The sequence below is a fragment of the Bos mutus genome, chromosome 3, assembly GCF_027580195.1.
Source record: "Bos mutus isolate GX-2022 chromosome 3, NWIPB_WYAK_1.1, whole genome shotgun sequence".
NCBI classification, from domain to species: Eukaryota; Metazoa; Chordata; class Mammalia; order Artiodactyla; family Bovidae; genus Bos; species Bos mutus.
The window spans coordinates 79181654-79196807 of record NC_091619.1 but is presented as its reverse complement, the minus strand read 5'-3'; the positions used below and the strand labels follow the sequence as shown (position 1 = coordinate 79196807).

Here is a 15154-nt window from a genome sequence, read left to right as displayed (position 1 = left end):
TGGTGTCATCTTTTATTGAATTTTGAGACTTTTATTGCATCCTTCATTCAGTTTTTTTTCTCCTTTGATCCAAAGAGCATATAGCTCCTCCCACCTTTCCTTACCGATCCTCCTCTCTGACTGTTTCTTGCTCCTCCAGAATCCTTCTTAAAAAACATGACTCTTACAGTTGAAACAATTTTTGACATCTTTAAACCAGAACAGACCAGAAGAGGACCATAATTCTTGATGACTCAGTACTGCCAATGAAGGCTGTCTCATTGCTATACGTGCCAACTATAGCAATTTTTTTCAGAAATTTCATCATGCTGTTGCTGGATCCAACTGAGCCTTCAAGTCTTCACTAAAATTTATGAATCTTCTTTTGTTTGTTTGTTTTTAGTTTGGTTATATCAAAAATTATTTAGTAGATCTGTTGAATCATGGACTTCTCTAAGCAGAGCTTTAACCTAACTCCAAGTTATCATATCATAAAATTTCCACTGTGGGTTTGAGGGTCATTATTCTAACCTGTTGTGTATCGTCCTTTAAAATTTTATTTCTGTAGTCAACTAATTATCTTTCTTAGATTCAGGCCATTTCAAGTTTGATAAACATGTCATCATCAAGTAGTTGATGACAGTATTGAACAGGCAGGTCCTCTCAAGGATAGCCTTCTATAATTTGATGTTGTTTGCTGATTAACACTATTAGAGTATAGCCATGGATGAAGAACAAATCCGTCTATTGATATTATTGTCTAGTCCTCCATCTTTTGTCCATAAGGATATCATGAATCACTTGATCAAATGTTCTGCTAAAGTTTAGACATGTTTGTCCTATCACTCCAAAATAATCCTATCAAAGATGAAAGACATTTAATGTTATAGAACCTATTGAATTTTGGAATCTTTTTTCTTAATCATTTTTTTCTTAAATGTGAGCCACTACTTTAAATTGGGGGAAAATAAAAAGCTAGTAAGGAACAAGTATGTATACCAGAACTAGTTTTGAACATCTGGTGTCATCTCTTATTGAAATTTTAAGACTTTTATTGCATCCTTCATTCGGTGTTTTCCCCCTTTGATCCAAAGAGCATCAGATCAGATCAGATCAGATCAGTCGCTCAGTCGTGTCCAACTATTTGCAACCCCATGAATCCCAGCACACCAGGCCTCCCTGTCCATCACCAACTCCCAGAGTTTACTCAAACTCATGTCCATCGAGTCAGTGATGCCATCCAGCCATCTCATTCTCTGTCGTCCCCTCCTCCTGCCCACAATCCCTCCCAGCTTCAGAGTCTTTTCCAATGAGTCAACTCTTTACATGAGGTGCCCAAAGTATTGGAGTTTCAGCTTCAGCATCAGTCCTTCCAATGAACACCCAGGCCTGATCTCCTTCAGAATGGACTGGTTGGATCTCCTTGCAGTCCAAGGGACTCTCAAGAGTTTTCTCCAACACCACAGTCCAAAAGCATCAATTCTTCGGCACTCAGCTTTCTTCACAGTCCAACTCTCACATCCATACATGACCACAGGAAAAACCATAGCCTTGACTAGATGGACCTCTGTTGGCAAAGTAATGTCTCTGCTTTTGAATATGCTATTTAGGTTGGTCATAACTTTCCTTCCAAGGAGTAAGCGTCTTTTAATTTCATGGCTGCAATCACCATCTGCAGTGATTTTGGAGCCCAAAAAATTAAAGACAGCCACTGTTTCCACTGTTTCCCCATCTATTTGCCATGAAGTGATGGGACCAGATGCCATGATCTTCATTTTCTGAATGTTGAGCTTTAAGCCCACTTTTTCACTCTCCTCTTTCACTTTTATCAAGAGGCTTTTTAGTTCCTCTTCACTTTCTGCCATAATGGTGGTGTGTCATCTGCATATCCAAGGTTATTGATATTTCTCCCAGCAATCTTGATTCCAGCTTGTGCTTCTTCCAGTCCAGCATTTCTCATGATGTACTCTGCATATAAGTTAAATAAGCGGGGTGACGATATACAGCCTTGATGTACTCCTTTTCCTATTTGGAACCAGTCTGTTGTTCCATGTCCAGTTCTAACTGTTGCTTCCTGACGTGCATATAGGTTTCTCAAGAGGCAGGTCAGGTGGTTTGGTATTCCCATCTCTTTCAGAATTTTCCACAGTTTATTATGATCCACACAGTCAAAAGCTTTGGCATAGTCAATAAAGCAGAAACAGATGTTGTTTTGGAACTCTCTTGCTTTTCTGATGATCCAACAGATGTTGGCAATTTGATCTCTGGTTACTCTGACTTCTCTAAAACCAGCTGGAACATCAGGAAGTTCATGGTTCACGTATTGCTGAAGCCTGGCTTGGAGAATTTTGAGCCTTCCTTTACTAGCGTGTGAGATCAGTGCAATTGTGCGGTAGTTTGAGCATTCTTTGGCATTGCCTTTCTTTGGGATTAGAATGAAAACTGACCTTTTCCAGTCCTGTGGCCACTGCTGAGTTTTCCAAATTTGCTGGCATATTGAGTGCAGCACTTTCACAGCATCATCTTTCAGGATTTGAAATAGCTCAAATGGAATTCCATCACTTCCACTAGCTTTGTTCGTAGTGATGCTTTCTAAGACAACTTGACTTCACATTCCAGGATGTCTGGCTCTAGGTCAGTGATCACACCATCATGATTATCTGGGTCATGAAGATCTTTTTTGTACAGTTCTTCTGTGTATTCTTGCCAGCTCTTCTTAATATCTTCTGCTTCTGTTAGGTCCATACCATTTCTGTCCTTTATCGAGCCCATCTTTGCATGAAATATTCTCTTGGTATTTCTAATTTTCTTGAGATCTCCAGTCTTTCCTATTCTACTTAATAATTAAAATAATTAAAGAAATGCAAATCAAAACTACAATGATATTCCGCCTCATATCCATTAAGATGGCCACTATCAAAAAATAGAATATAGCAAATATTAGCAAAGATGTGGAGAAATTAGGACCATTTTACACTGTAGGTAGAAAGGCAAAATATTGTAGTAGCGACTATAGAAAGCATATGGATATTCCTCAAAAGTTAAAAATAGAATAACCATATGATCCAGCAATCCTACTTTGAGTATATATCCAAAAGAACTGAAAGCAAGATCTCAAAAAGATATTTACACACCCATGTTCATCACAGCACTATTCACAATACATCAAAAGCAGAAAGCAAGTCAATGCCAACCAGTAGATGAATGGGTAAAAAAAAAATATTTTAATGTGGTACTTACATACAATGGAGCATGGTTCAGCCTTGAGAAAGAAGAAAGTCTTGTCACATGCAACAACATGGATAAACCTTGAGGACATTATTCCGAGTGAAACAAGCCAACTGAAAGACAAATACCATATGAGTCCACTTACATGAGATATCTAAAGTAGTCTAGTTCCTAGAAACAAAAGGTAGAATAATGGTTGCCAAGGTCTGGGGGGACGGGGAAATGGAGAATTGTTCAATGAGTACAGAGTTTCAGTTTTGCAAAATGGAAAAATCTGGAGATCTGTACAATAGTATGAATATACTTTACACTATCGAAATGTACACTTCCAAATGGTTAGGATGGTAAATTTTCTTACATGTTTTTTATTACCATGATTTTTAAGAAAAAATTTTTAATTTAAAAGATTAGCCCAACTCTTTCCTTTTGTAGAAAATGTAGGCCCCAAGATTTCAAGAAACTTTTAGTGAACTTGTGTGGATTCCAGTTACTAAGGTTTTTCTTAAGTACTCACAAATGAGTTACTGCCCCTAACTTAATGTGGTTAAAACATTTTCCAAGGAGAAAAATGTTAATCACTGTATATGGGCTATTCAGAGTCTTTTAAAGAATTCATTTGAGAATACATAAGGCAATAGATCATCTCCTTAGTATTTCTATCATTAAGTCGAGAGAGCGAGTGGCTGGGCCCAGTGTGCCAACTGAAGGCCTATTTGCCACCTTTCCTGCTTCAATTTCCAGGTACATGCTTAAATATTACCAGTGCAGGCCCCCATCTGCCACAGGCCCACTTATTTTGTAGTTTTCAAATAATAAATGGTGGCGCCTCTGTTTGTTTTCTATGGTTTTTTAAATTTTTTCAGACAAGATCATAATTCAACTTGTTTAATTTCCTTTGAATTCTAAGGTTCTGTAAGACTTCTTCCCACCTTTGCCAGATTTAAGATCTGAGTACTTTCTTTTTTTAACTCAAAGTAATATCCCAGATGATGTTTCACTTCATAAAAGTACCTCTTGAATGAGAAATCGTGTTTGCCTTGCTGTAAGCCCCAAGAGAAGAAAGAAGTATTTTCTCCATTATATTTAATTACTAATCAAAGTATTGAATATCATTGTAAAAATAAAATAGGAATGTCAGATGTGAACTGTGATACCAAATTGTTGATTTTTAAAAGAAAATTAATCATGTGGTCCAGGCTAAATGGTTGGTTTCAAAAATCCCAAGTATTTAACTTGATGTAACTAATATGTGCATTTAACTTTTAAACAGTTATTCCAAAGTTTTAAAAAATCTTCCCCATTCTAATTTTCAGCCAATTTTCTTTGCAGTGCCTCCGAGGTGTCTATTACCCTTTAAAATGAATAGTAAGAATAATGTCCATTGTTCTTATGTGATTCTTTTTAATAGTATAACTCCCACTAGATATTAGTCCTTACTTAGAAGGAATCTTGGAATCTTAACAAGAATGATGAAAAACAATTCCATATAGTGTTTTAATTTTTATTAGTCATATAATTTAAAAAGCACAGAGGCATGGAAGACAGACAGACTTACATTCCAACCCTGACTCCACCACTTCCTGTGTTGTTGTTCAGTCGCTCAGTGGTGTCCAGCTCTTTGCGACCCCATGGACTGTAGCACGCCAGGCCTCCCTGTTCTTCATCATCTCCCAGAGCTTGTTCAAACTCATGTCCATTGAGTTGGTGATGCCGTCCAACCATCTTGTCCTCTGTCGACCCCTTCTCTTCCTGCCTTCAATCTTTTCCAGTATCAGGGTCTTTTTTAATGAGTCAGCTCTTTGCATCAGGTGGCCAAAGTATTGGAGCTTCAGCTACAGCATCAGTCCTTCCAATGAATATTCAGGGTTGATTTCCTTTAGGATTGACTGGTTTAATCTTGCAGTCCAAGGGACTCTCAAGAGTCTTCTCCAACACCACAGTTCAAGCTTTGGCAAATGTATCCTTTCTCAGCCTCAGTTTCCCTGTATGTGAAATCAAGATAACCTGGGCTTCCCTGTTGGTCCAGTGGTTAGGACTTTGCCTTCCAACGCGAGGGATTCAGGTTCAACCCCTGGTTGGGGAGCTAAGATCCCACATGCCTGTCTGCCAAGAAGCCAAAACATTAAACAGAAGCAATAGTGTAACAAGTTCAAGAAAGACTTAAAAAATAGAAAACAAGATAATCCAAAGTGTGGGGTTAAAATGAGGAATAAAAATGCTAGGACATTAGAAAGAAGTTGGGCAAATGTTAGTTTTCTAATTTTCCATGAGTAAGGTTAGTTGTTCTGTGGAATGTTTTTATATGAAGTTTTTTGAGCCAGACGGTGACTCCCCTTCTGGCCAAGTGCAGAGAGCCGTGTGGGAAAGGAAGCATGTAGTCAGTAAGACTTACAATGAGCCTGAATTTGTTTTCTGTCACTTCCAACATGACCGCGTAGTGTTCTGCTTGATTATTTCACTTGGCAAGAAGACACTGTCCTCGTTTGCATATCCTCCAGTGTAATCAGAGGGAGCCAAGTTTGACAATTTTTAAAGGATTTAGCTTCTTGAAGTTTGTTCTCCAGCAGACCTACACGGGGATTTGTCCCAGACCTCCCGTTTACAGTCAAAGGCATTCCATGAATAATCTGATACGGAGTGAGTACAGAATAGATTCCTTTGTTTGCCAGACAGGTGAGGGCCCTAGTTTCTCTTGTTGCTAAAAATGTGGCCAGAAAAATGACTAGCTTTACATTCGTGCTAAATTAACCTCATTCCTTTTGTAATCTTACCCTCAAAATGATTTCACTGAAAATCCAAGAATAACAAGAGGCACTTCCCCCCCTAGGGGCCTGAGAAACTTGAAAGTGTTTTATAATGTTAATAACAATCATAGATGCAATGGTTTATCTCTGGACTTTCTATCCTGTTCCATTGCTTTACAGCAGAAATTAACAAAAAATTATAAGGCAAATTATACTCCAAAAAAATTAGCAATAATAATAAAAGTGTTAGTCACTCAAGTCATGTCCAACTCCTTGCGACTCCATGGACTGTAGCTCACCAGGCTCCTCTGTCCATGGGATTTTCCAGGCAAGAATACAGGAGTGGGTTGCCATTTCCTTTTCCAAATAATAATAATAATAGCATTGAATAACTACTCAGCAGTTTTCAGTTTTCCCAGACTCTTTGCTGACTATCCTCTCTCATATGAACTAAACAAGGTTGGCAGAGCAGGTTTTATTATCCCCCTTGAATAATTGAGGTTAGAGAGAGGTTTCTGGCTTACTGTTATTTAGAATTTCCAGCCCAAAGCTTTTATTCCCTGAATCTTCCTACTCTAAAGGTGGAGGGTAAACATTGTGTGATTGAGCTGTAACAGGTACTAGAATAGATACTTTCCATGTTTCTTCACTTGTGGTTTATAACAGTTTTCTGAAATATACCTATTTTGCAGATGAGTTTGCTCAGAGAAGCCACGTGCCTACTCAAGGTTACACAGATAATGAAAAAGTCCATCTTCAGAGATTTCTCACTCTAAAACATAATCTCCTTTGTTGTGTAAAGTGGATGGATAGATAGATAAAGAGATATAGCCATCCCTTTCCCTCAGTCTGTCCACCCACCCACAGACATGCAGACATAGGCGTCACTACAATGTCCAAAACCCAGTTCCCAACGACTAGTATGATTAGAACAACCTTCAGAGATGCCTGGGTTTATGCTCACCTGCCACAGTGTACAAGTGGAGAGTTCAAAAGCATCATACCTGGCAAAGCTTCAGTGTTATTCCCCACCTTTCAGGCCTCCTTCCTTCCTACTTCCATGAAACAAGAGAAAACCTACCCCAGGAAAATAGGTGCAAAACAACAGCCACTCTCAAATGACTGGCAGTCTAGTGTAGTACTGGAGCAGGAGGTGTGAAGCAAGACCAACTGGAGAGGAATCCGAGCTGTTGAACTACTGGCTACATGTCCTTGGGCAAGTAAATTAACCACCCTGCCCCTCAGCTTCCTCATCTGTAAAAGCAAGGATGAGGATGGTGCCTATCCCATGGGGTTGGTGGTGAGGATAAAATGAATGAGTTATGAAAAGTGCTTGGAACAATACTTGGCCCATATTAATAATAACAGCTAACATGATTTTCTGCTGATAGAAAACACTCAATAAATATTAAAACTATAACTTTTATTATATTCAGTAAACAGATTTCACCCTTCTGCCAGCTCCCCTGAGGGTTAACACACAGATGACAGGCTTTAGGGCCCCTTTCTAACTTCTCATGTTGAATCTGTTTCTATGGAAAGTGTGACTAATTACTGCCATATCTCACTGAACTGCAGGTTCCCAAAGAAAGTGTGCAAGTAAAAGCTATGTATAGTATATTCTCACTTACATGTATTGAGGAAGCTTACTATTTAAAGGGATTTTATGGTCTCTCCACCCCTCTATCCATATTTCCCTTGTAGCATTTCCAATAGCATATTGTAATTATCTTGTCTCTGTTTTCCTTACCAGATCATGAACTCCTTAAGAGCAAAGCACATGTTATATTTCATTTTCTTTTCCCAGTACCTAGTGGAGTGCTTGCCAGTAGTAACTTTTGTTTATTGACTAACTGAGCAAATGGGAGGATGAGGGAATGGATGCATGGTTGATTCTTTTAAGTAAATAATCAACTCTCAATTTTATGTCAGTCTGACTTTTCACACTTTGGATTTTCTTAAAGCTATACAGCTGATGACGTGTTGGTGATCAGGGTGCATCATTATGCAGCCCCTCTAATTACTGTCTCATAATGCTTGCATTTGTCCTACCAGTCAGGTCATTCATTAATTTTAGCATAAACTCAGGGCATTGAGTTTAACGGCCAGACTCAAACCAAAAAAAGAAAAATATGTGTCCTTGTGTCCTTCTGTACATATTATTTTATATATATTCTTTTATATTACATTATTTTCCAAGCAATGCTAACAGTGGATGTATCAGATTTCAAAAATATACTTCAAAGGGTTACCACTCATAATTATTGAGTTCATATGAAACTCTTTAAGAAGAATTCTTGGCTTTCAAAACAGTGTCAAGTTATACAGTGATGCTGTGCGAGAGGGAATTGTAGACACCATCCAAAACAGACAGATACTTCACTTCTGTGGATGAGAAAAAGCGAGACCCAGAGAGGTGAATGATTTGTTCGGGGTCACACAGCTCAGCAGAGATGGAGCTAGCCCTGACTTCTGGTCCTCATATTCTCAGGCCAGGGGCTTTGTGGTCCCTGGGGCCAGTATTCTTTGGTGATGTTGATTCTGGAAGATACAGGACTGGCCCTGTGTGTCCACGCCAGCCAAGACAAGGGCACGATTCCTGGAATGCTACATGTGGTTGATGTGGGCTAGCGGCCAATGGAAGAAGGCCTCTGCAGTCCACATTAACACTCCTGGATGTATACAGTCCACCCACGTGGCGTTTACCTTTTAAGGTGTTGGAGAAATGCAGGTCTGCTGCTAAACAGAGGTGACCCACACACATGCGAAGTCTTCGTAATGTCCTTCTGCAATTTTTAAACATTTGAACTCTAAACTTTTCAACTTTAATAAATTACATTGAAGGTTTGATAGAAACAAATTGTAATAAGCAAGGGTTCTTTTGTCTCACGGAAGGTTTGTGTGTATTGAAGAATAGGAGATCATTTTAAAGCTCTGCTATGTAATATTATCTATGTTATTTGAACTACTATAACTTTTGCTCTTTTCCATTTCTACACCCAGATTCAAAGGATTCCAAGGAGAAGAATAAAATGGAAATCCTGTACATACTGGTGCCTAGTGTTGCCATCCCCCTGGCCATTGCTTTGCTCTTCTTCTTCATTTGTGTCTGTCGCAATAACCAGAAGTCGTCGTCACCACCTGTTCAGAGGCAACCAAAACACGTCAGAGGTCAAAATGTAGAGATGTCAATGTTGAATGCGTATAAACCCAAGGTAAAACTAGCAGTCCTGAGCTGCACTTATTCTATAGACTTCAAGTTAAAGCAAAACTTACCACCCTCCCGAGCTTAGAAATCAAATGATATAGAATCAGAAGTTGTATTAGTACTAGCGTGCATTGTCAGCATAAGCATGCATCTCTAACTGTCCCAGGCAGCTCGAGCATACTTTCATCAGTGTGACCACTTTGGGGCTGGATGATCACCTCCCTGCCTTGCATAGAGTTTGCAATGGAAGGAACACTTATGAGATCATCTCTACCAGCCCTGCAGGACTCAGAGTGTGAGCTATTTTTCTAAATTTTCAAAAAGGAAATCCCATATTCTTCCAATTAAACTGAAAAGAGCTGAACAGACAGAGAAATCGAACACTGTTTACTAACTTTATTGTCAAAAAACCCTTTTATTTGCACAACAATGTGCATGTGTTAACACTACTGTACTGCACACTCAAATGGTCAGTTGTGTTACACGTTTTTTACCACAGTTTAAAAATCTATTTCGTGCCTAACCTAAATCCCCTTCTCTTTGGTTTCCATATATTTTAAGAGAAGTTTTGTCCTTCCTACAGTCTTTGAATGCTGTTTTATGATAGCCCTTAGCTCTCTCCTCTCTCATGCTAAATCAATCCACTTCCTTTTAGTTTTTCCTCCACATCTTTCAACATTTGGGTTGCTCAAGGTCCTGGCAAGGAAACCAGGGTCACTGGCCCTTCCCTTAAATGGAACACACATCACATCTTGGGGCTGAAATACAACAGAGGCTTTCTCTCCGGAAAACTAGCACCTCAATCTCAGGCCTCTCGGGAAAGAGATTTCATTTAAATAATTTAGGATTCTTGCATCCACAGAAGCCTGCTTTTTCTTCATGTTCCCACTCCATAGGAACATTCATTCAGCAAATATTTATCTTCTCTGTGGGTTAGAGACTATATTATTCTTTTGACTCTCATAAAGAGAAGATGCATCATTTTTTTATACAGTTTTAGAGAAAAAAAAATGCCTTCACACTCAAATCAATCCTTTCACCCAATAAGTAGCATAATTGGGCCTGACACATAGCTCTCATTTGATCTTACTTTGCTTTGCTGTTGGATATTTGTTTTTAATTTTAAAAGACTTAAAATATTTTTCTATTGCAGAGTCATACTTGTTGGTAGGGTTATGGGGTTTCTTAAATGCTAAAAAATTCATCATTAAGCATTCTGTCCCAAACAAAACCACTGTTCTCTTAAGTGTGAATTTTTACCAGAAAAAAACCCACAGACCCTGGAGACCACAGAGTTCACTCAGTGGGCTGGGGAATGGGTCGGGGGTGGGCGGAGGTTTAACTCTTGATATCCTAGCTGCTTTTGGCCAATTTACATATATTGTAATGTGTTACATCATAGCACCCTTAATCCTTACAATTAATAGAAGAAAATAGAAGGGTTAATATTAGTGCACATTCATGTAGGCATACCTAGTTGACCTTTTACATATCCCATGACTTCAAACTTGTAATGCAATAGTCTTTGTTCTATAAGAATCTTTCCCTGTCATTTCTGTTATGAAATGCTGAGAATCCTTACAAACACCAGAACTCTGGGTGAAAGTGAGGCCCAGATCAGTTTGGTTCCAGTAGTCACTGAGCAGCAGCCACCATCCTGGGGAGGTGGGCTCCTTGTTGCTATGGCAGGAGTCATAGAAAGAGTCATTTCCATTTGGAGAAATCATCAGTTTTGTAGGTCAGCCTCAGTCTGCAGCTTAATTCCATTGTTATCGGAGGTTTCTTTTGCAGCGCAACATGTCCAACATGCATGATGTTTGGGATTTATATCATCTTTCAGACAAAGATCTCAGAAAGCTTGTGGTGTCACAGAGAAAGCAAATATACATTCAGCAATACAAATTTTCAGAAATTATTCTAGGAACTTTTACATTCATTATCTCATTTAATCCTCACACCCATCACATAAGGGGGGTATTATAATCACTATTGTACAACCAGGGTAACTGAGACTGCAGATGAGTTAAGTAACTTACAGAAGGTCAAAGAGCTAGTAACTGGAAGAGATAAAATATGACTAGAGTATTTTTCGCATTGGAGAAGGAAATGGCAACCCACTCCAGTGTTCTTGCCTGGAGAATCCCAGGGACAGCGGAGCCTGGTGGGCTGCAGTCTATGGGGTCACACAGAGTCGGACACGACTGATGCAACTTAGCAGCAGCAGCAGCAGCAGAGGATTTTTCAGCTCTAGGTAAAGCCCTTGAATTTGCCTGACACTATGATTTCTTCTTTTTAACTGAAGAATCGTGCTGTGAAGGGGGAGTAGGCGGCCAGACGAACAACTAAATGCAACTCCATTTGTCAGTTTGCACTGAACGCTAACCACAGGGATCACCTGGCTTGTGAATGACCTCCCGAGAGGCCTGGGTAACAGTTGTAAGCCTGAGTTATATAGCCCCAGTCCTGCCAGGGACATGTGAAATTTGGCCAAAGAAATAACAGTCCTCCATCCTCCATGGTCATGGAGACAAATGTAACATACGCTGGGATACATTTTTTCCTGAGACTTGGTAAAGCAAAACATTGTTTTCATCATTTCTGGACCATTTCCTCAGCATGCCTTGCAAAATCTCCCAGTGTCAAGATTTTTCCAACACAAGGCGTAGAGTTTCGCCTTAAACAGCTCACCAGCAATTCTGAATCAGACTGGAAGAAGGAATGTCTCGAGCATATGTGACTGGGTTGAGGAGGGAGAGGGAACAACAAAAACAAATGCTAAGGTTTTTTTTCTTTCTTTCTCTCCTAAGAGATTTGGCTCCAATCAAATTTGACTTATTCAGCTGTTTGTTTTGGTTCTTACTGAGTGCCTTTCCTGGAAAAAGCACAAAGGACTTTGTCGACCTTAAAGAAAATTCCTAAATGTAAACAGTTGATCTCTAAAACTGGTTTGAAAGGTCACCGACACATAAATATTACATGTACCTATAAAATCTAAAAAGAAGGGACACGCATAAGAAAGAGGGGGGAAAAGAGTCCTGAAAACAAACACCCTACCAGAATAAAATCAAAAGGAGATTTGAAGGCTGGGACGAGAAAAGAATGAAGGATGGAAGCTGGTCGGCCCTGGCCTCATACTTATTTATCCACATGAATGTGCCCTTCAGGTTTTAAACTATCTCTTTCCACTCTCTCCACTTGCTGAGCTGATTTTACCCACCCCTGCCCCCACTCCCCCATACTGAGTGTTTGTATTAAGAAGAGGCTTCTCTGGGAGATTAGAAATCCATACCCACAGAGGAGACAATAGGCAGCCCAGACAGACTGGCGATGGGACCTGGCTTTAGTCCCCACAGAGGTGGCCGGGAAAGTTGGAAGTTAAAAATTTGATGAGGCATGAGTCTCCTTCAGATATGTGGGGAAAGGAAGCCAGTGGACCAGAGAGGCATCTTAACTCTGAGCCTTGAACAGTCAGGAAATAGAGGTGCTCCCCCGGCCCCATCACTAACTGCCCTGTGACCCTGAGAAGCCAGTTTGCCTGTCTGTGTCTCAATTTTCTCAGCTGTTCAGAGAAAGAGGTCAACTGTGTTCATGCAAAGGACCGTTTGTTTATTTTCCCATTTTGTTGGGCTAAAGATTTCAATCCTTTCTGTTGGATAAGTTCATCTCCTATCTTTTCCATCTTTAAAATCCTCTGACAGTACTCTGGTGATGCAGAAACTAAGGAGGGTTATTCTATCTTGCATTACACATTTTACAATCTGAGCAGGATTTTTTTTTTTTTTTTTTTAAGTGCTACAGAAAATGAAACTTCTCCAAGAATTCTGGAAACCCTAACTTCCCGTCTCTCTGCTTCTTTCCCTTTGCCTCCCCCCAGCTCCTGCCACCCTGCCCCAACTGTCATGTCTGAAACACAGAGTAGTCTCCTGGGGGAGGAACGCTGTGGAGTTCACCTCCTGGGGAGTTAGGAAAGGGGAGAGCCTCCCCCTCAAGCTCAGGGTTAACCCAGTTCTGTCTTTCCCTATGTGACCCACTTACGTGGGATTTAGATCCACAGAAAGGTTAAGGGGTGGAGGAGTTTGAAAATGAGGAGCAGGAAGACTAGGGGGAGGGCTACAGGGTCAAACTCCTGCAGCTCTTGGCTGATTATAAGGAAGATTTGGGGGAAAGCAAAGTTTGCCTATAGCTTTCTAAAACTGGTGGCTGTATTTTATTTTATTTAGTTTTTAAACTTTTATTTTATATTGGGATATAGCCAATTAATAATATTGGGACAGTTTCAGGTGAACAGCAAAGGGACTCAGCCATGCATATACATGTATCCATTCTCCTCCAACTCCCCTCTCATCTGCCCTGCCACATAACATTGAGCAGAGTTCCCTGTGCTGTGCAGTAGGTCCTTGTTGGTTATCCATTTTAAATATAGCAGTGTACACATCCCAAACTCCCTAACTACCCCTCTCCCCGCACCCACCCACTAGCAACCGCAATTCATTCTCTAAGTCTGTGACTGTCTTTCTGTTTTATAAATTCATTTGCATCATTTCCTTTTAGATTCCACATAGAAGGGATGTCATACAATATTTCTTCTCTATCTGACTTACTTCATTTAGATGACAATCTCTAGGTCCATCCATGTTGATGCAAGTGGCATTGTTTCATTCTTTTTAATGGCTGAGTAGTATTCCAGTGTGTGTGTGTGTGTGTGTGTGTGTGTGTGTGTGTGTGTGTACACACACACACACCACATCTTCTTTCTGCATCCCTCTGTCAGTGGACATTTCTGTTGTTTCTGTATCTTGGCTATTGTAAACAGTGCTGCAGTGAACATTGCAGTGCATGTATTTTATTTCTCACCTAACCCTCATTTCTGTTTCTTCACTTCCAGACTATTCCTCTCTCCTTTTCTTTTCCAGCCAAAGTATTCAGGCTTTACTGAATGGACTGACACTTGATTATATTCTCTGGACCAGTCCCTTTTGCTAGCAACATACTTTCATCTAAAAAGCCCTGCTGTGGTTGGGGGAACCCTTGGGAACCCCTGTCCTTACCCAATGTCACTACACTTATTGCTAAAACATCCTCAATAACTTTTCCACTCATTCTTTAAAGCCACTGTCTCCAAGGCTTCTGAGCTCATCATGCTATTCACATGGCCTCTGGGGAATCACTAGTGATGTAATTTAATCCAATGACCTTTCCTAAGTCTTCTTCCTCCTTAATTTCTCTGGAGCATTCTTCTTAGCCACCATCTTGAAATACTTTTTCTCTTGGCTCTCCTCCTATCTCCTCCTGTTTCCTTCACCAGTTCTTTTGACTCCCTAAAGGAGCGCCTCCTCTGACGTTTGTCAGTTCTCTTTCCTCTTTCTTTCTCTCATGCTAATTTCATCCTCTGGCATTGCTTTAGCTCCCAGTTGACATCATGATTCAGCAATCTGGAAGGACCTAATCTCAAGTTATCAAGTTCTTTCTCCCAGCACCCAGGAGTCTCTCTGGGCCTAAATTACCTTACTCTCTGGGCCAAACTTACCTTTCCAGCCACATTTGTTCTTGGTTTATTTCTGGGAAGTAGTATGATATGCTTCAAAGATCAAGGATTTAGAGACAAAGAGATATGATTATAAGTCTTGGCTTCATTATTTACTGGCCATGAGATCACTGTTTTCTCATTTATAAAACAAGGATACAAATAGTGCTTAGAAGAGATTTTAAAATTTATTTTTATTGAGGTATAATTGGCACACATGATATTAGTTTCAGGTATATAACATAATGATTCGATATTTTTAAGTAGTGCAAAATGATCACAACAGGCCTAGCTAACATCTGTCATAGTTATAACAGCTTTTTTCTTATGATGAGAACTTCTAAAATTTACTCTCTTAGCAACTTTCAAATGTGCAGTACAGTATTATAAAGTATATTCACCATGCTCTACATCCCTATGACATTTTATAACTGCAAGTTTGTACCCTTTGACTCTCTTTACCTGTTTTGT

The 15154-nt window shown here is 39.8% G+C and overlaps 1 protein-coding gene across 1 annotated transcript in view; it reads left to right on the top strand.

Annotated features, from left to right (window-relative positions):
• ROR1 (receptor tyrosine kinase like orphan receptor 1) overlaps nucleotides 1–15154 on the top strand; it is a 472088-nt gene that overhangs the window by 441047 nt on the left and 15887 nt on the right. The window contains exon 8 of the mRNA XM_070367903.1: nucleotides 8955–9166. Within this exon, the coding sequence (XP_070224004.1) occupies nucleotides 8955–9166 (212 nt within the window). The remainder of the gene's footprint in view (nucleotides 1–8954; nucleotides 9167–15154) is intronic.